General features: G+C 40.4%; 1 protein-coding gene across 1 annotated transcript in view; it reads right to left on the bottom strand.

The window, feature by feature from the left end:
* The window catches only part of LOC143807646 (uncharacterized), a 1106746-nt gene that overhangs the window by 903630 nt on the left and 180570 nt on the right, over window positions 1-22546 (bottom strand). The window contains exons 7-8 of the mRNA XM_077289447.1: window positions 12584-12610; window positions 1845-1904 (exon numbers count right to left, since the gene is read on the bottom strand). Coding sequence (XP_077145562.1) covers window positions 1845-1904; window positions 12584-12610 — 87 coding nt within the window. The remainder of the gene's footprint in view (window positions 1-1844; window positions 1905-12583; window positions 12611-22546) is intronic.

Below are 22546 nucleotides of genomic sequence, written 5' to 3'. Positions count from 1 at the left end.
GGGCGAAAAGATCATTTTGTGAAAAAATATGATTTTTATTTTTACGGCTCTGCATTATAAACTTCTGTGAAGCACTTGTTGGGTCAAAGTGCTCGACACACATCTAGATAAGTTCCTTAAGGGGTCTACTTTCCAAAATGGTGACACTTGTGGGGGGTTTCAATGTTTAGGCACATCAGGGGCTCTCCAAACGCAACATGGCGTCCCATCTCAATTCCAGTCAATTTTGCATTGAAAAGTCAAATGGCGCTCCTTCCCTTCCGAGCTCTGCCCTGCGCCCAAACAATGGTTTACACCCACATATGGGGTATCAGCGTACTCAGGACAAATTGCACAACAATTTTTGGGGTCCAATTTCTTCTCTTACCCTTGGGAAAATAAAAAATTGGGGGCGAAAAGATCATTTTTGTGAAAAAATATGATTTTTTATTTTTACGGCTCTGCATTATAAACTTCTGTGAAGCACTTGTTGGGTCAAAGTGCTCACCACACATCTAGATAAGTTCCTTAGGGGGTCTACTTTCCAAAATGGTGTCACTTGTGGGGGTTTTTAATGTTTAGGCACATCAGGGGCTCTCCAAACGCAACATGGCATCCCATCTTAATTCCAGTCAATTTTGCATTGAAAAGTAAAATAGCGCTCCTTCCCTTCCGAGCTCTGCTATGCGCCCAAACAGTGGTTTATCCCCACATATGGGGTATCGTCGTACTCAGGACAAATTGCACAACAACTTTTGTGGTCTAATTTCTTCTCTTACCCTTGGGGAAATAAAAAAATGGGGGCGAAAAGATCATTTTTGTGAAAAAATATGATTTTTATTTTTACGGCTCTGCATTATAAACTTCTGCGAAGCACTTGTTGGGTCAAAGTGCTCAACACACATCTAGATAAGATCCTTAGGGGGTCTACTTTCCAAAATGGTGTCACTTGTGGGGGGTTTCAATGTTTACGCACATCAGGGGCTCTCCAAATGCAACATGGCGTCCCATCTCAATTCCAGTCAATTTTGCAATGAAAAGTCAAATGGCGCTCCTTTCCTTCCGAGCTCTGCCCTGCGCCCAAACAATGGTTTACACCCACATATGGGGTATCAGCGTACTCAGGACGAATTGTACAACAAATTTTGGGGTCTATTTTCTCCTGTTACCCTTGGTAAAATAAAACAAATTGGAGCTGAAACAAATTTTGAGTGAAAAAAAGTTAAATGTTTAATTTTATTTAAACATTCCAAAAATTCCTGTGAAACACCTGAAGGGTTAATAAACTTCTTGAAAGTGGTTTTGAGTACCTTGAGGGGTGCAGTTTTTAGAATGGTGTCACACTTGGGTATTTTCTATCATATAGACCCCTCAAAATGACTTCAAATGAGATGTGGTCCCTAAAAAAAAATGGTGTTGTAAAAATGAGAAATTGCTGGTCAACTTTTAACCCTTATAACTCCGTCACCCAAAAAAATTTTGGTTCCAAAATTGTGCTGATGTAAAGTAGACATGTGGGAAATGTTACTTATTAAGTATTTTGCATGACATATGTCTGTGATTTAAGGGCATAAAAATTCAAAGTTGGAAAATTGCGAAATTTTCAAAATTTTCGCCAAATATTCGTTTTTTTCACAAATAAACGCAAGTTATATCGAAGAAATTTTACCACTATCATGAAGTACAATATGTCACGAGAAAACAATGTCAGAATCGCCAAGATCCGTTGAAGCGTTCCAGAGTTATAACCTCATAAAGGGACAGTGGTCAGAATTGTAAAAATTGGCCCGGTCATTAACGTGCAAACCACCCTTGGGGGTGAAGGGGTTAAATGAACAATCAGCCATGTTCTTGAATTTTCTTACGTTTTGGTATGGATTTGACTTGCAACTTTTCAAGTTTTTCTTCTCTCTCTATATGTACAACTGAAAAAAAAAAAGAAATACAATCTAAAAAATGTAAAAAAAATGTACAATGGTTAATATAAAAAACTAAAAAATTACATTTTGTTTCCCTCACCATGTAAATGAACAGTTGATCAAAATTTACCTGCTAAATCACTTTACACATAGCTAGTGCCCACTATCGCTACACAATAAAAACATGCCAATCAAGAAACTCATGCCTACAATGGCAATTATTAGTAAAGTTTCTCATTGAATAGAGCTTCAAATTGGTGTATGGAGACTTTGAGGCCATGAAATGTCACCATGGAAAGTTAAACATGCAAATAGACTCTTCACAGAGGAAGAGAGAAGTGTTTCTGGTGCAACCTACTGGAAATATTAATCCTAAAAATATAATTGTCACAGGATTTAAAACAAAAAAAATCTAAATTTGCAGACATGCATTTCAGTGTTTTTTTTTTCCACACGTCAAGCATAGTAGGAAAATAGTGATGAGCAAATATACTAGTTGCTCGGGTTTTCCCGAGCATGCTTGGGTGACCTTCAAGTATTTGTTAGTGTTCGGAGATTAAGTTTTCATCTCCTCAGCTGTATGATTTACAGCTATTAGCCAGGCTGAGTACATGTGGGGGTTGCCTGGTTGCTAGAGAATCCTCACATGTAATCAAGCTGGCTAATAGCTGTAAATCATTCAGCTGCTGCGATGAAAACTAAATCTCCGAGCACTAACAAATACTCGGAGGTCACCCGAGCGTGCTCAGGAAAGCCCGCGCAACGAGTACACTCGCTCATCACTATAGGAGAACTAATTGGCTGGGTGAAAGAACTTTGACAAGGGATAAAGTTTCACATTGTGGAGAGCGTTGAGTAGGTTTAGGGAGACTTAAAGGTCATGCAATATGCCCCTGGGATACTAGATATGGAAATAGTCTTCTCACAGGGCAAAGAACAGAATCTTTACTGCCTCCTGTTTGAAGTAGCAATTCTAAAAGTCACAGGTTCACAGAGTAATTTCTTTACTGTGGTCAGGAGGTATATCTTCACCGATAATATTTTAACAGAAATAAAAATGTAAGTCATTTTATGGGAGGAATATTTTACAGCTTTGAAATCACCGAAAACATGACCTAAATATGTTTACTTCATCATTCTCACTAATTTAAATAAGCTTTAAATAAAATGAAATAATTTGAATGTATAACCAGGTGAATTAATGCATTTTAAAGAACATTTTGCAAAAAAAAGAGTCTCAATCTGTCTATGAACTATAAATGTTTAACCAGTGTTGAAAGAAAATACTAAGCACAAAAATGTTCCAGGTTGTTTTTGGCAGCCATTAAAACTAATTAGAAACAGTTAATCAATGCATTACGATGCTAAAGATTGCTAAATATTTTGCTCAGTTTTGCAGTTCTCTTTTTCTATAAGATTCTTGCAGCACATGTTAAAGGGACTGTTCAACTATATTTTACTAACAATTTCAAAGTTTTAAAATAGTGAAATACATATTAATGTCATGAGTTCACCACAGTGGCCAGTGCTTTGGGTATAGTAGTTCATGTATTCTTGTCACGACGTCACTGCTTGAGGACAACATACAAAGACCATTGGGGATTAATTTTACCAAAAATGTCCAACAAATATCTAAAGTAAAGGCACTTCATAAGTCATAGTTTTCACCTTTTCGATCCAATAAGGTTCGAAATACAGAAGAGATCCTATTAAAAGGTTAAATTTTATTTAAATAAAGTTTCAAATCATACAAAAAATACAGAGTATGTCACAGTAAGGGATATCTCCAGGAATCAGAATAATTACAGAGGATATAACCAAAGAAAAATATAAATTAACACTATATATTTCTAAATACACAACCAGTATTGCTACATTAGAGAAAATTCCAATAATTATCAATTTGTTGTAACAAGTATTATCTCATCATGCTCTACGTATTCAGTAACTGGTCTAACAAGTGGTAAGCAGTAAAATGGTTATTTGTACAGATTTATCTCCCAATGTAAATAGATATTGCCTTATAATTTCTATTGCACTTAATGTCCACGGCATAATCAACCATAACAAAATATGGCAATGCAAAAAATGGCTATTTCAGTAATTAAAACACTGCAGTGATCTATGTTCCAAACCTTATAACCAAATCTACCACTAAATCGGGCAATATTGCCTTGCGCAGGCGTGTACTACGGAGGACACAGCATGAACTTCAATCCAATATTGCGGCCAGCATGCAGCCAGCGGGTAAGGAAAGGGTGAATCAAACACCCAAAAACCCCGCCCATATGACCCAAAACTGGTCCCGCCAAATTCAGGTGACAGGTTCCCTTTAAGCCCCTCCCACTGCCGCACCTCTTCCTTCAGCTCCGCCTATGTCTGCATGTGTCCTGCGTACCTTCTCTTTAACAGTGGGTATGCAGGCCATGTGGATGTATGGGGATGCCTCCACATTCATCGTTTTGACGCTGCGCTGACCGCAACAAAATGCAACATGTTGCGTTTGACGCAGTTCAGCGCAGGGTCAAAATGATGTATGCGGAGGCATCCCCATACATCCACATGGCCTGCATACCCAATGTTAAAGATAGGGTACGCAGGATGCATGCAGACATAGACGGAGCGGAAGGAAGAGGTGCAGCAGTGTGAGGGGCTTAACAGAGGAAGAAGTCTGCCATCCGCAGCCCTGCCGAACACTAGTGTGAAACTAGCCTAACTGAGGTTGAGTGCAGTGGTTTGCTGAAAGAGGACCATCTCTTTAATCCTTTTTTGTATAAATAGAACTGCAAAGTATGATTAACCAGAAACAATGTGAAAAAAAAACAAAGATGTCTTGCCTACTAGTCTACCACAGTTAAGAACACATCAAAGAACGGAACCACTATAAGTCCCAGACAGTTATTTGAAAAGAGGCTTTAATTTTACATGGCATTAGATGCAACTTTCCAGCCTTAAAGGTCCAGTGGAAAATTTGCCATTTAGTCATGCCCTTACAAAAACTGCAGGCCCAACTCAAAAGTTCAAATTTGAAAATGACTTTACAAAGGAACCTCAGCATTAGGGCTCGTAGAGAAGAAAGAGCCCTTGACACACAACCTTAAAAGCAATGCCAAAAGCCTCCATTAGATGGCTTACCCTGCCTGACTTTGTGTATGAACCTATACTCCATCTAATGACAATTCTTTTGAGTGAATGAAAATGTCGTACCAATAATCTGATGGAGCATGTCATAATTTTACTGTTTTTACTGTATTATTTGTATTTATTAATTTTATGTTTTGTATTCAGGAGCATGCCTATTGGGTCAATTCACATGTGGAAGATATATCTGTGACTAAAACTCAGTTCCATTTATCTGAATGGGCTTGTTTTTGCATTAAACCCATGGATTTCTGCAAATTCAGTTTCAGTAGATTGGACTGTCTCAGAAATTAGTGCTCAAGAATTTGTGTGCTTATAACAGCATTGGAAATTCTTAAGACACTGATCTGTATATATTTTAAAAATTGCTGCTTGAAATTGCTTTTATGACTTCAAGTGCATTGAATCATGTCATTACTATATTGTTCAATGTCATAGCATCATTTGTAAATCACAATACAAGCAGCATTACCTATTTTGCACAGTAATCATCTGTCACTTTCATGGAGACTGTCTACAATAGATTCTTATTTTTCAGTGATTTTTACATCACAGTGTTCAGTGTTAATATACAGCTCTGGCAAAAATTAAGACACCACTGCAAATGTTTACTTTGTCTGATTTTTTGTCTTTATAGGTATATTTTTGAGTAAAATGTAAATTGTTCTTTTATTCTATAAACTACCAACAACATGTCTCCGAAGTTCCAAGCAATACATTTTGTATTTGTTTTCTGAAAATGAGAAATGGTCGAAAGAACAAAAAAAGCCCCAGTGCTTTCAGACCTCAAATAATGCAAAAAAGAAAACAAGTTCATAATCATTTAGAAACAACCATACTAATGTTTTAACTCAGGAAGAGTTCAGAAATCAATATTTTGTGGAATAACCATGATTTTTAATCACAGCTTTCATGCTTGCCACCAGTCTATCACACTGCTTTTGGGTGACCTTATGCCACTCCTGTTACAAAAATTTAAGCAGTTCTTCTTTGTTTGATGGCTTGTAACTATATATTTTCCTCTTGATTACATTTCAGAAGTTTTCAATGGGGTTCAGGTCTGGAGATTGGGCTGGCCTTGACAGGCATTTGATGTGGTGGTCCTTCATCCACACCTTGATTGACCTAGCTGTGTGGCATAGCGCATTGTCCTGCTGGAAAAACCAGTCCTCAGTGTTGGGGAACATTGCCTGAGCAAAGCTAGTAAAGCTAGAAAAAAGCCTTTCATCAATGAGAAGCAAAGGAAAGTCTGGCTGAAGTTTGTCAAAGACCATAAGGATTGGACCATAGAGGACTGGAGTAAGGTAATATTTTCTGATGAGTCTAATTTTCAGCTTTGCCCAACACCTGGTCGTCTAATGGTTAGACGGAGACCTGGAGAGGCATACAAGCCACATTGTCTTGCACCCACTGTTAAATTTGGTGGATATCGGGGATGATCTGTGGATGCTTCAGCAAGGCTGGAATTTGGCAGGTTAATCTTTGCAAGGTACATATGAATCAAGCCGTATACAAGGTTATCCTGGAAATACTGTTGATTCCTTCTGCTCAGGCAATGTTTCCCAACTCCGAGGACTGTTTTTTCCAGCAGGACTATGCGCCATGCCACAAAGCTAGGTCAATCAAGGTGTGGATGAAGGACCACCACATCAAATCCATGTCATGGCCAGCCAAATCTACAGACCTGAACCCCATTGAAAACCTCTGGAATGTAATCAAGAGGAAGATGGATAGTTACAAGCCATCAAACAAAGAAGAACTGCTTACATTTTTGTATCAGGAGTGGCATAAGGTCACCCAAAAGCAGTGTGAAAGACTGGTGGCAGACATGAAAGCTGTGATTAAAAATCATAGTTATTCCACAAAATATTGATTTCTGAACTCCTCCTGAGTTGAAACATTAGTACTGTTGTTTCTAAATGATTATGAACTTGTTTTCTTAGCATTATTTGAGGTCTGCAAGCAATGCATTTTTTATTAGTTTGACCATTTCTCATTTTCAGAAAATAAATACAAAATTTATTGCTTGGAACTTTGGAGACATGTTGTCAGTAGTTTATAGAATAAAATTATAATTTAAATTGGAATAAAAAATATACCTATAAAGAGAAAAATCAGACAAACTGAACATTGTGCAGTGGCCTCTTAATTTTTGCCAGTATTAAATGTCTACATTACCGGTACTATGTCACCAACATTAATTGAGATAGAAACTTCTCAAATCATAAGTATCATAACCATGACTGTAATGCCGCGGCATTTAGTGACAGGTCTGCAGGCCAGCTAGAATTCCTGAAACTCTAAACCAGTACAATATGCTGAAACATTAGAGATCATTAGTAGTGTTGAGCATTCCGATACTGCAAGTATCGGGTATCGGCCGATACTTGCTGTATCGGAATTCCGATACCGAGATCCGATATTTTTGTGATATCGGGTATCGGTATCGAAACAACATTAATGTAAAAATGTGTAAAAGAGAGAATTAAAATAAAAAATATTGCTATACTCACCTCTCCGACGCAGCCTGCACCTTACCGAGGGAAGCGGCAGCGTTCTTTGTTTAAAATTCGCGCTTTTCTTTCCTTTATGTGAGTCCCGGCTTGTGATTGGTTGCGTGCCGCCCATGTGACCGGGACGCAACCAATCACAGCAAGCCGTGACGTAATTTCAGGTCCTTCAGGATTTTAAAATTACGTTCCGGCGTTGTGATTGGTTGCGTCGCAGTCACATGGGCGACGCAACCAATCACAGCAAGCCGTGATGTAATTTCAGGTCCTTAAGGATTTTAAAATTACGTCCCGGCTTTGTGATTGGTTGCGTCGCAGTCACATGGGAGACGCAACCAATCACAAGCCGTGACGTCACGGGAGGCTGGACACGCGCGCATTTTAAAATGGGCGCGTGTCCAGCCTCCCGTGACGTCCCGGCTTGTGATTGGTTGCGCCGCGATCAACCAATCACAAGCCGGGAGGCTGGACACGCGCGCATTTTAAAATTTTAAAATGCGCGCGTGTCCAGCCTCCCGGCTTGTGATTGGTTGACCGCGGCGCAACCAATCACAAGCCGGGACGTCACGGGAGGCTGGACACGCGCCCATTTTAAAAAGCGCGCGTGTCCAGCCTCCCGTGACGTCACGGCTTGTGATTGGTTAATGGCGGCCATGTTGCCGGGACGCGGACCAATCACAGCAAGCCGTGACGTAATTTCGTCACGGCTTGCTGTGATTGGTCCGCGTCCCGGCAACATGGCGCCGTGACCAATCACAAGCCGGGACGTCACGGGAGGCTGGACACGCGCCCATTTTAAAAAGCGCGCGTGTCCAGCCTCCCGTGACGTCACGGCTTGTGATTGGTTAATGGCGGCCATGTTGCCGGGACGCGGACCAATCACAGCAAGCCGTGACGTAATTTCGTCATGGCTTGCTGTGATTGGTCCGCGTCCCGGCAACATGGCCGCCCTGACCAATCACAAGCCGGGACTTCACGTAACCAAGTAAAAGCGCAAATTTTAAACAAACAACGCTGCCGGTTCCCTCGCTGAGGTCCAGGCTGCGTCGGACAGGTGAGTATAGCGATATTTTTTATTTTAATTCTTTCTTTTACACATTTATATGGATCCCAGGGCCTGAAGGAGAGTTTCCTCTCCTTCAGACCCTGGGAACCATCAGGAATACCGTCCGATACTTGAGTCCCATTGACTTGTATTGGTATCGGGTATCGGTATCGGATTGGATCCGATACTTTGCCGGTATCGGCCGATACTTTCCGATACCGATACTTTCAAGTATCGGACAGTATCGCTCAACACTAATCATTAGCTGATCTCTCCCTTTCCTCTGATCTGCATATCCATAATAAGAACCTATCATGTCTTACAAAACTTAACTGAACTGACTGATTGGCAGAATATACATCTGCAGTTTCTCTGCCAGCCAGATAACACATAGGGGGGAATTCATCAAGACTGACCATCTTGATCAAAATCCAGCTGCAGTAAGATGCACCAATTTATTTTGAAGCACATACCCTTTTTTACTGCCAATCATACTGTACTGTTGAACACTTACTATATAAGGAAATTGCATTTATAGCATTTTTGCAATATTGTGAAATTGCTGAAAGCATTCACGTTATGAGCAGGAGCAATTTGGGCAGCATACTGTATGCATACAGTGCTGGAGAATTTTCCAGTATCCTTGTAGTCTCCATTTACGCTTAGTGGTGTTGGTGGTATGTAAATAACTTGCATTCATTCTTAATTAATGCTGTTAACTTTAGGGGAAATAGACTTGGGTTATTCAATTTTGTAATGCCTGTTCCTCACTATTAGCTATATGACTTCTGGGAAAAATTTGGGTAATTGCTGAAAATTTCAAACTGAACAAGTATTATGTAGGTACAGAGGCAAATGCTAATAAATAGTGATGAGCGAACATTCTCGGATAAGGTGTTATCCAAGCATGCTAGGGTGCTAGACGAGTGACTTTGACATGCTCGAATAATATGTCACTATCTTCCCTCACGTAATCTTCGATTCTCCCAAGACCTCCTTCTCTCCTCCAGACTTATTTGTTCCTCACACAACCGCCTCCAAGATTTCTCCCGAATATCTCCCATCCTCTGGAATTCCACGCCTCAACACATCCGACTATCCACCACCCTCGGATCCTTCAGACGGAACCTGAAAGCCCATCTCTTCAGGAAAACCTACAGCCTGCAATAACCATTCTGCTGCCTCACCACCACCCGAGCTGCCGCCTCACCACCACCCGAACTCCCGCGTCACCACCACCCGAGCTGCCACCTTACCACCACCAGAGCTGCCACCTCACCACCACCAGAGCTGCTGCACCCCTGACCTTCTATCTCTTCCCCATTATCCCATAGAATGTAAGTCCGCAAGGACAGGATCCTCTCCCCTCTGTACCAGCCTGTCATTGTAAATTTGTTTACTGTAAACGATATCTATTACTCTGTATGTAACTCCTTTTCTTCTGTACAGTAGCATGGAATTAATGGTGCTATATAAATAAATAATAATAATAATATGTAACATATGCATGGATTGCCCACCAAACAGGCAATTCATGCATGGGTTACAACTGTTAAGCAGTCACAAGACATGCAGGCACGGGGACTCGGACATATTTTTTGAGCTTGTCAAAGTCACTCGGTTAGCACACGAGCATGCTCAGATAGTATCTCATCAATATTCATAAAACTTACTTTTAAGACACATATTTTAGAAATTTACATATATTAAATAATTATAGTTTATGTCCACCTAATGAAAATATAAACCTCCATGAATTGTAATAATTGCTCCTTTGTCTAGCTGGGCAGTTTCAATGGGTAGCCTTACGAAACAGGTACTAAAATACTATGTCCCTGATTCATCAAAGCCATTATATGGAAAACTATTTTCAAAGTCTCAAAGCTTATGTGCAACACAGAGTAGGCCAAAATCATACAACTTTTGACTTTTTCATGCCAATTACAGCCAACATTGACAAAATGTGTGGAGCTGTGAGTGAATACAGATGGGACAGGCATGCGCTTGTCTAATTCATGATGACGAGCTATTGTATTGCTTAGGCTACAAATCCTACTCCAGTCCACAACTGGAGAAAGATTTGTGATGAGGCACACAGAGGCCCAGATCATTGTTAAGACACTCATGATTGAATAAGAGTTGTAGGTCTCTTAAAAATTCAAGAGCAACTTTCTGCAACATGCACTTTCATCAAGACCGGAGTGATCCATACTGGTCATGAATTGGGGCCTATAGGTCAGATCTATCAATACTGATGTTATTTAGTGCAGTGTAAAAAAAGATCACTGGCATAAATTATATCTAATTTATTAAAATGCACAAACTACATTGGCACATATTTAGACTGTTCTAAATTCAGAAAATGATACCTACATCTAATCCAAAAAAGGTGCAGATGTGTGGGAAATTGTGCAAAATTTTTTGGTGGAAATCTTAATAAATCTGTGTAAACATTTTTAACGATGCCATTTTTTTGCATACCATGCCCATCTTTTTCAACACTCAGCGAGCATAATGCAGAAATTGAAATGTTTTCATAATTTATTACTTTTTGTACAATTTTGCCTAGAACAGCTTGATAATTTAGGCATAAAAGTAAATATTTTGATGAAGTACAAAGAGCATTATACATGCATTTCTCTCAATGGGTGACTGAATTGTTAAAAAAATATAAATGAAACAATTAAAAATGAATGAACAGATTGTAGAATATAGTGTTAAATATCATTGTCGTTTTGTCCTTATGTCAAAAGAGTCACTCTTTTTGTCTCTGTAATCCAAGCCAAATGTCAAAGGATAAGGAAGCATCACCTCTCAATGTATGCACAACAGAAATAATAGAAATGCACTTAGAAGTCAATTTCTGTTTGATATGTCACCTCCTTTATGACAAATGGCTTTAATTTTCTGGTAATCACATCATATTATATTGCTAAGTTGATAAAGAGGATCTCATTTTAAAGAAGACTTACATGCCCAGAGTAAAACATGCAATTTATCCTTATCAATGTGACACATTGTTAATAAATCCTAATATTACCAGCTACTATTCAGAAAAAAAAAAATGACAGGATGTAGAAGCCGCTGGGCTAATCTTCGTCGCCTTGGCAACTGAGCAGTTTGTGAAAAGTTTATTACATTATGTAGAGACCGTATATTTTTTTGGAGCGTGCATTTTATTATTAGATCCCTCATTATGCTGTAGGCATTCACAAAACGCCTCATTTTCTCATGTCTGTCTCGCTTGACCTCATGTCATAGTTAGTGGACTTGTTAAATTTTATGCCGCTGAGCAAGGTAAACATGATACGGGGTTTATGGTGGAGAAGTTACCAGAAATTAATCAATTAATTTGATAGCATGGACAATAGGTGCTCGTAATGTGTCTTCTGGAGAGGATCAACAGTCTCCTTCCTGACAAATCACCTATACTGCCAATGGTTATAAAAACAATCATGGCGTATAATTATAACTACTGTTTGATTTCATTAGATTTACAATTTTCATTTTTCTCATGGTCTTGCTTGGCTGATTGAGCCATTTAATGGTCAAGGACTATGAACCAAATGTTGAAAAGTGATTCCAAGGCACCATGGATGAAGCAGTGCTTGCTGATAATGTTCTCATATATTTATAAAAATAATTCTATGCAGTATAGTACGATTTCTCTCGGACAACGTTCATCCCGATCATACTCAGTCATGGCTAGTATGTCAAGGGTGTAGGGAAGAAGTAGTCACTACACCGGCATATCATTACACTGCTGTTATAACTGTGTATGCTGTTTGGTTTTAGCATCCTTGAACAGGGAATAGGGTGATATTTGCGGTTGTCAGTCCTTATCTCATTTACATATGTATATATATATATATATATATATATATATATATATATATATATATATATAGCCTAAATATTATATTAATAAAATAACAATAACAATAAAAACAATTTGTTAGAGGCAAGTTAAAAAAAGACCAAAAAATTACCTTTTCTAGTCACCGGCTGTATCGGACCTGAAATGGGAATATCAAGGCATTCATTAGGAAATGATTATCTTAATAGATTAATGCAGTCATTTTCCAAAAGAAAAGTTTAGAAAAAATAATATTAACTGTTACATAAATGAGCACATATATTCTAGTGGAACTTAATTCATCCCAAATTTTACCACTTTACTTATTCTTATGTTATTAATTTTTTGCTATTTGCTCCGCTGCAGCCGCCATTTTGAGGAACCATTAAGGAGCAGGCGAACCGTTTAAAAAAAAAATACTTCACTGCTCATCTGTTAAGCTGACCTCACAACTTGCCATCCTGTCCTCCACACACAGAGAAGTCAGAGGCCTAGTCATGCCAGAAGTTCTGGCCTAGGGTGAAGAGGCCATAGAGGTTGCAGGTGGGGAGGAAAGAGAAAAGAATAGTCGCAGAGCACAAGAGAGCAGGCTGCAAGGGTGGCAGGATAGAAGAACGGTGAGGCAAGTAATCTTTTTTTTACATTCTATGGTTATTATGTTCTGAGGTCTTGAGGGACACCCAAGCTCTATAAGGATCATTACATTTGTATAGAAAAACTTTGCAGCAAATTGAATTACCCTGTAAAATCCATGTGGTTATGAAAATTTGAAACACGACAGATCCATTCATCTCTATTAACTATTATTGTTTGTTACTTGACCTATCTAAATTATTAATATGGGCATATAGGCTGTAGAATACTGACAACAGTTTTTCCTGTGTGTCTCATATCAGATGTGTTGTTACTGAGAAATCATCTAACACTTTACATAAATGACTTCTTTCAGGCTCTGGGGAGTATGGTGCCTAGAAGATAACTCTGCCTCCAGAGCTTATTTTACATGAAGGGGAGGTACCAGTGAGACAAGTAACCAACACAGAACAGGAGACATGAAATGTGACTTCTTGTACACACATTTTTTGCTTCTCTCTGAGCTCTTCTATATTGCAACAAATTACAACCCTGTCTGCCTGTGAGCTGGAAGCTGAATCTGAGAGGAACCTGCAGATGTGTCAGTCGTAGTCACACACAGCTCTGCAGTGAGATCAGGAGAACTGAGAGAAGCCATTACACATCACATTGGTTGCACTGGTAACCATTACATATCACACATGTAATTCCCCCTTATATTTCAAACAAGCTCTGGAGGCAGACTCATCTTCTAGCCTATAATTTTAATATGGTAGAGAATTATAGTTTACTGCAACCAACAACTGAAATAGAATGATTGGGTTAATTCTATGCTGCTGGTAGTCAAAGATGGAAGAGGAGAACAGTAGTCTGGAATGCGGTTTATTTGTCAACGCGTTTCGATGTTCCAATCTTCTTCATCAGGAGAACCACAGTCCTGATTTAGACATTATATCTCATGGACAAAATAAATCTGTACCTCTCCACAGGTCCTAAATGTTAGGAGAGAGGGAAATAGTTCCTATTCGGGATAAATCAAATAAAGGAGTAACACAGTAATCAGCTGGAAATCTTCAAATTGGATCACAAAAAGGATTGTTAAAAAGAAATGGAATATATTTTAAAGAAATCTGCAAAAATAAGTCACTTAATCCCTTGTTGCAGCAACTTGTTTCCTCTTCACTATAAAAATACAGAACTGTTCACTTTACTCTGTAGGTCCATACAATTGTGACGAAGACAAATGTAGATATTTTATTTAGTTTTCATGTTGTTATGCACTTTGAAAAAAAAAATTGTGTTTGTATCACCAATCTGAGAGTCCTAAGCTTTACAGTTTCCAGCTGTATGAGGGTTTATATTTTGCATGGCAAGCTGTACCTTTCACAAGGATAAAGATGAGAGAAAGCAACTAAAATGGGTGATGATGAATTAAATAGATGAATTAAATCCTTTTTTTTGCCACCATTTCCTGAGCTATAACCTTTGGCTCCCATTGTGGATTGACCAGGTATAATTTCTGTGTCTGACACTTCCATCCTGATGTGGTTCATTACTTAGTTAAAAAATAACCAGAGAGACTGTATATAACAGTGTATGATAAAATAATAGTAGAGATATTGCAATTTATTTCTTTATGCCCCCTATCTCATACTCACCTGCCGCCGCCTTCATCATTTTCCAGCGTCGATCCTGTCAGTCTCCATCAAATATTACCTGTTGGCAGCTCCAGTGTTTCATGGAGCTGCACGGAGGTCACTTTTCAATACAAGTCTATGGGAGCCTCATTCTGTCTCATAGACTTATACTAAGCTCTTTTGACGTAGCTTCTGACTTTTGGCCAATCCATAGATGCACTCACAAGATGGCATCACAGAACTGGAGAGGCACTGAAAAATGGTGAAAGCGCCAGAGGGTCAATTTATGATTCGGGGGAGGGGGCTTACATTTTAAGCACAACTCCAGTGCTGAAAAACACAGTTGGCATGGTGCTTTAAGTAAAGCAAGTGTCCTTAAAGATGGGACGCCCTTTAATACAAATAGATGTACAGCTACATGTAAACAAAATTAATCAATAAAGCAACCTGACCAAGCGGCATCAATCCATGTATATTTTAGGAACTAAGATCTAAAACAGATAGGAATTTTACTGTCATATTTTTTTTAACATGTTCAATTCCACAGAATTGACATAAAATTGATAATGCTCTGTTATTTCAAGATGTCCCACAATGGAATATTATATTTCTAGATTAGATCCCACCAAATTCGAATTTTCAATTGAATTGATTCTTTCTACATATTGCTGGTGCATTTTTCTTATGGAGTTCCAGGCTATATTTTGGCTCATCCATCCACAAAACACTGTTCCAATAGCCTTTTGGTTTGATCAAGGGGATTTTTAGCAAACTGTATTGTTCAGCAATGTTCTGTTTGGAGATCTGTGGCTTTCTCCTTTCAATCCTGTCATGTCATCATTTTAGTTCAATGTCTCGTGAAGGTGGACTTATAAACACTGACATTGTCTAATGTGCGAAAAGCCTTTAGTTGCTTAAAAATTGGGTTTATTTGTGGCTTTGCAGTATATTATAAGCCTTCCTACTACAGTGATTTTCTTGGTTGCCTACTCCTGGGGAAGGTTATATTGGCCTTGTTTTGTTCTGGATTCCACCATTCTGTCTGTCTGGATTTGTGGAATCCAAACTCTAATGAACATTAACGACTCTTTTTCTGAGGTCCTCATAAATATTCTTTGTTCATGCAAACATGTATTGTAAAGATAAGGCTTTACATCCCTGTTCTTCAAAGAAATATAGGTTGCCCATTCAAACCTGATTGTAATTTTATTGGTTGACACAAAACTTTAATTTCACCATTAAATTATCTGGGATTCTCATACTTTTGACACTTCTTTTACATAATTGCAAACTATAATTGTTTTACTTATTTGTTAAATTTAGTTCTCTATCTCCATACAGGAATTGTGTGAAACTATTAGGCTATGTGCACACGTTCAGGATTTCTTGCAGAAAATTCCTGAGAAAATCCTGAGATTTTCTGCAAGAAATCCGCAAGAAATCTGCATGCGTTTTTTGCGCGTTTTTTGTGCGTTTTTACCGCGTTTTTACTGCGTTGTTGGTGCGTTTTTTTTGCGGATTTTTCCGGACATTTCCCAATGCATTATATAGTGGGAAATCCACGAAAAATCTGCAAAATTAATGAACATGCTGCGTTTTTTACAGCAATGCGGTTTTTTCACGGAAAAAAAAGCATCATGTGTACAAAAATTGCGGAATTCATTAAAAATGATGGGATGCATAATGTATGCAGATTTTTTGCGGTCTTATAGCGTTTTTATCGGAAAAAATGCGAAAAAACTGCAAAAAATCTGCAACATGTGCACACAGGCTTACTCCTATAGTCATAGGAATCATAGAATGGTAAGTTGGACTTGGAAAGGTCCTCCTGGGTCATCTGTCCAAGCCCTTGCTCAATATAGGATTTACTAAACCATCTCAGACATATGTCTGTCCAGCCTCTGTTTGAAGACTTCAATTGAAGGAGAACTCACCACCCCTGGTGGAGTCTTCCAGTCTTTCTTTGTACAAATGAGAATAAAACTTATCTCTGTACACTGTGACAGCCCCTGAGATATTTGTAGACAGCTACTAAATCTCCTCCCAGTCTTCTTTTTTCAAGCTAAACATTCCCAAATCCTTTAATTATGTAATATTAGCTCAAATTTATGGAAAAATATAGAACATTTTGAAGGAGTCACAAACTTTCAAGGACCACAACATTCACGAGGAGCCACAGACTAGGTTTCCCAATGTCATCATCTTCCAGATTTATTTTGCCTACACAGCATAATTGGTTCCTTGTACGTGTCCTCTAATTCATTTGGTTGCATTTGATAGAATTGATCATTCCCTTATAGGGGCCACTTTTGATTTAACAGATGTTTTGGGGAAATGATTTTGTGGCACATACTAATATATAAATACTACAGGCTCTTCTTCTGCACTTCTTTTTATGCCTTAGTCAGACTTTTTATTTCTTTTCCATTTTTCAACAGTACACCTTATCCAATTTTTTTCATTTTTGGTCTGCTTTTGCTATCATGTGCAAAAATTAAAAAAAATCAAGCTTCTCCAGCCAATCTAACAGTAAAAAATGGACAGCATACTGAAGGCACATGGATGACATTTTAATGCTATCCACTTTTTTATAGACCCATTTACTTGAAGTGAGTGGTAGGCGTCTGGATTTTCCCGCTGTGCAGGATAGATCCCAAGCATTGCCTGGTGCTGTGGTCTCCCATTCAGCTCTAGCCGAGGTGGGTGCTACTCAGAACAGACGTCGGTCCCAGCATATTGCTCAGGCTCCTGGTGGACGCTTAGTTGCTGCTGGCTCTCCAGCCAAGTATATGGGAACTAGTGATATTCTGGTGCAGTCCTCCACTCCAGAGTCTAAGTCCAGAGATCACCTTACTAAGCATGTCCGTGATGTGGTGTCTTCTCAGTGGTGGTCAGGCGTTAGCTGCTCTGATGATAGGGCAGCTCCGTTTTGGCCTGCAGGCGATGCCACAACCAGATGGGTGTGAGTGTTTGGAGAGGAGCCTATGGTTTAAAAGGCTCTCAGCGGGTGTGCTAGTATCATTTATGCGTGGTCTTTGTGAGTGGATACTCTACTACTCTGTTTGCACGAGACGCTCTATACACTGAGAGTTCTTACCTTGGCAGGTGGGGTTAAAACTGGGTAGCTACCCTGTTGTGAATTCTGTTTGTGGGCTCCCTCTGGTGGCTACTGGTGGTACTGGTTGACTTCTGTCTTCTATCTCCAGTGCACCTGTTCCCATCAGGAAATGGGAGTTTCCTATATAGTCTGGCTTCTCACTCATTTACTTGCCGGCTATCAATGTTACCAGAGCTCCTCTGTTACTTGCTACCTGCTCCAAGTCTGCTGAGTCACATAAGTTTGATCATTTGTACCTTTTGTCCAGCGTGCATTTATATGAATCTTGCTGCTGGAAGCTCTAGTGAACTGAAGTGACCGCTCCGGTGTCATGAGTTGATACCGGAGTTTAAAGTCACTTCAGGATGGTATTTTGTAGGGTTTTGAGTTGACCGCGAAGTCCATTTTTGTATTTTCTGCTATCTAGTTAGTGGGCCTCTCTTTGCTGAACCTGTATTCATACTACGTATGTGTTTTCTTCTTAACTAACCATCATTATTTGTTGGGGGCTACTATCACTTTGGGGTTTTCTCTGGAGGCAAGCCAGGTCTGTGTTTCCTCTATTAGGGGTAGCTAGATCTCCGGCTGGTGCGAGACGTCTAGGGATAAAACGCAGGTACGTTCCCCGGCCACTGGTAGTTGTGCGTGAGGTTCAGCATCGCGGTCAGCTTAGATTCCATCTTCCTAGAGCTAGTCCTGTTTTTGCCCATGTCCCTGCCATTGGGAATCATGACAGTATAGCCGGCCATACTGTGTTAAGTATTGGCTGAAGAAGGAGAGAAAAGAAGTCTCTGACACCTTTTTTTTTTTTTTACTCTGAAGTCTGTCTAGCCATAATTGTAGTCTGCTTCTTTCCCCTCCTCTTAATCCCTGAATGGCTCAGATCTCAGCTGCTGAGAAATGGATATCCAGAGTTTAGCTTCAAATCTGAATAATCTTGCTTCTAAGGTTCAAAATATACAAGATTTCGTCATACATGCTCCTATGTCTGAACCTAAAGTTCCTATACCAGAGTTTTTTTCTGGAGATAGATCTCATTTTTTGAATTTTAAGCACAATTGTAAATTGTATCTTTCTCTGAGACCTCACTCCGCTGGAAACCCTGCTCAGCAGGTTAAGATTGTTATTTCCTTGCTGCGGGGTGACCCCCAGAATTGGGCATTTGCATTGGCGCCAGGGGATCCTGCGCTGCTCAATGTGGATGCATTTTTTCTGGCGCTGGGGTTGCTCTATGAGGAACCAAATTTGGAGATTCAGGCTGAAAAGGCCTTGATGGCCCTATCTCAAGGGCATGATGAGTGTGCCCTGGTGGCGAATTTCAGAGAGGGTCTCTCTGACGCCGTTAAAGATGTCATGGTGGGGTTTCCTACGCCCACAGGTCTGAATGAGTCCATGACAATGGCTATTCAGATTGACCGGCGTTTACGGGAGCGCAAACCTGTGCACCATTTGGCGGTGTCTTCTGAGCAGGCACCGGAGAATATGCAATGTGATAGAATTCTGTCCAGAAGTGAACGGCAGAATTATAGGCGTAAAAATGGGTTGTGCTTCTATTGTGGCGATTCTGCTCATGTTATATCAGCATGCTCTAAACGCACAAAAAGGGTTGATAAGTCTTTTGCAGTTAGCAATTTGCAGTCTAAGTTTCTTTTGTCTGTAACTTTGATTTGTTCATTATCATCTATTAATGTGAATGCCTATGTGGACTCTGGCGCCGCCCTGAGTCTTATGGATTGGTCCTTTGCCAGGCGCTGTGGGTTTAGTCTAGAGTCTCTGGAAGTCCCTATTCCTTTGAAGGGAATCGACTCCACACCATTGGCTAGGAATAAACCTCAACACTGGACACAGGTGACTATGTGTATGACTCCAGACCATCAGGAGGTGATTCGATTCCTTGTGTTGCATAATTTGCATGATGTCTTAGTGCTTGGATTGCCATGGTTACAAACTCACAACCCAGTTCTTGACTGGAAAACAATGTCCGTATTAAGCTGGGGATGTCAGGGGGTTCATGGGGGAGTACCTTTGGTTTCCATTGCTTCATCTACTCACTCTGAGGTTCCGGCATTTTTGTCTGACTATTGTGATGTTTTTGAGGAGTCTAAACTTAGTTCGCTCCCTCCTCACAGGGATTGCGATTGTGCTATAGATTTGATTCCTGGCAGCAAATTTCCTAAAGGTCGTTTGTTCAATCTGTCTGTGCCAGAGCATGCTGCTATGCGAGAGTATATTAAGGAGTCCTTGGAAAGGGGACATATTCGTCCATCCTCATCCCCTTTAGGAGCAGGTTTTTTTTTCGTGGGTAAAAAAGATGGTTCCCTGAGGCCTTGCATTGATTATCGGCTGTTGAATAAGATTACAGTCAAATATCAGTATCCTTTGCCACTGTTGACTGATTTGTTTGCTCGTATTAAGGGGGCAAGGTGGTTCTCTAAGATTGACCTTCGGGGTGCGTATAATTTGGTGCGGATTAAGCAGGGAGATGAGTGGAAAACTGCATTTAATACGCTCGAGGGCCATTTTGAGTATCTGGTAATGCCTTTTGGTCTTTCTAATGCCCCTTCAGTCTTTCAGTCCTTTATGCACAATATTTTCCGTGAATATCTGGATAAATTTATGATTGTGTATCTGGATGATATTTTGATCTTTTCCGATGACTGGGAGTCGCATGTTCAACAGGTCAGGAAGGTTTTTCAGGTTTTGCGGGCCAATTCTTTGTTTGTAAAGGGCTCAAAGTGTATTTTGGGGGTTCAGAAGATCTCTTTTTTGGGGTACATTTTTTCCCCTTCTTCTATTGAGATGGATCCTGTCAAGGTTCGGGCTATTTGTGATTGGACGCAACCGACTTCCCTTAAGAGCCTTCAGAAATTCTTGGGCTTTGCTAATTTCTATCGTCGATTTATAACTGGTTTTTCAAGTGTTGTTAAGCCTCTAACGGATTTGACTAAGAAGGGTGCTGATGTTTCCAATTGGTCCTCGGCGGCTGTGGAGGCCTTTCGGGAGCTTAAGCACCGCTTTTCTTCTGCTCCTGTGTTGCGCCAACCTGATGTGTCACTTCCTTTTCAGGTCGAAGTTGATGCTTCAGAGATCGGAGCAGGGGCGGTTTTGTCGCAGAGAAGTTCCGATTGCTCGGTGATGAGACCATGTGCGTTCTTTTCTCGAAAATTTTCGCCCGCCGAGCGAAACTATGATGTTGGTAATCGGGAACTCTTGGCTATGAAGTGGGCCTTTGAAGAGTGGCGTCATTGGCTTGAGGGTGCTAGGCATCAGGTGGTGGTCTTGACTGATCACAAGAATCTGATTTACCTTGAGTCAGCCAGGCGTCTGAATCCTAGACAGGCGCGCTGGTCGTTGTTTTTCTCCCGGTTTAATTTTGTGGTCTCATATCTACCAGGTTCAAAAAATGTGAAGGCAGATGCCCTTTCTAGAAGTTTTGAGCCTGACTTCCCTGGTGATTCTGAGCCTACGGGTATCCTTAAGGATGGGGTGATATTGTCTGCTGTCTCTCCAGACTTGCGACGTGCTTTGCAGGAGTTTCAAGTGGATAGGCCTGATCGTTGTCCGCCTGGGAGACTGTTTGTTCCAGATGAGTGGACCAGTAGAGTTCTCTTGGAGGTTCATTCTTCTGTGTTGGCAGGCCACCCTGGAATCTTTGGTACCAGAGATTTGGTGGCCAGGTCCTTCTGGTGGCCTTCCCTGTCTCGGGATGTGCGTACTTTTGTACAGTCTTGTGATGTTTGTGCTCGGGCCAAGCCTTGTTGTTCTCGGGCTAGTGGATTGTTGTTGCCCTTGCCTATTCCAAAGAGGCCTTGGACGCACATCTCTATGGACTTTATTTCGGATCTCCCGGTTTCTCAGAAAATGACCGTCATCTGGGTGGTGTGTGACCGTTTTTCTAAAATGGTTCATTTGGTACCCTTGCCCAAGTTGCCTTCTTCATCGGAGTTGGTTCCTCTGTTTTTTCAGAATGTGGTTCGTCTACATGGTATCCCGGAAAACATAGTTTCTGACAGGGGATCCCAATTTGTGTCTAGATTTTGGCGGGCGTTCTGTGCCAGGATGGGCATTGATTTGTCTTTTTCGTCTGCTTTCCATCCTCAGACGAATGGCCAGACAGAGCAAACTAATCAGACCTTGGAGACTTATTTGAGGTGTTTTGTGTCTGCTGATCAGGATGACTGGGTCGCCTTTTTGCCGTTGGTGGAGTTTGCCCTTAATAATCGGGCTAGTTCTGCCACTCTGGTTTCTCCTTTCTTCTGCAATTCGGGGTTTCACCCTCGTTTTTCATCTGGTCAGGTGGAATCTTCGGATTGTCCTGGAGTGGACACTATGGTGGATAGATTGCACCAGATTTGGAGTCATGTGGTGGACAACTTGAAGAAGACTCAGCAGTTTGCTAATCGTCGTCGTCGTGCTGGTAATCGTCTTCGCGTTGGGGACTTGGTGTGGTTATCTTCTCGTTTTGTCCCTATGAAGGTCTCTTCTCCTAAGTTTAAACCTCGGTTCATAGGTCCTTATAAGGTTTTGGAGATTTTTTTCACTATTCATAATGTCTTCCATCGGTCTTTGTTGCGGAAGTACGAGATACCGGTTGTTCCTTCTGTTGAGCCTCCTGCTCCTGTGCTGGTGTAGGGTGAATTGGAGTATGTTGTGGAGAAGATTTTGGACTCTCGCATTTCCAGACGGAGACTTCAATATTTGGTCAAATGGAAGGAATACGGTCAGGAGGATAATTCTTGGGTGACTGCCTCTGATGTTCATGCCTCTGATTTGGTTCGCGCCTTTCATA

The sequence above is a fragment of the Ranitomeya variabilis genome, chromosome 2 (assembly GCF_051348905.1).
Source record: "Ranitomeya variabilis isolate aRanVar5 chromosome 2, aRanVar5.hap1, whole genome shotgun sequence".
Lineage (NCBI taxonomy): Eukaryota > Metazoa > Chordata > Amphibia > Anura > Dendrobatidae > Ranitomeya > Ranitomeya variabilis.
Note: the sequence above shows the minus strand (reverse complement) of the source record. Positions and strands in the feature narration are given on the sequence as shown.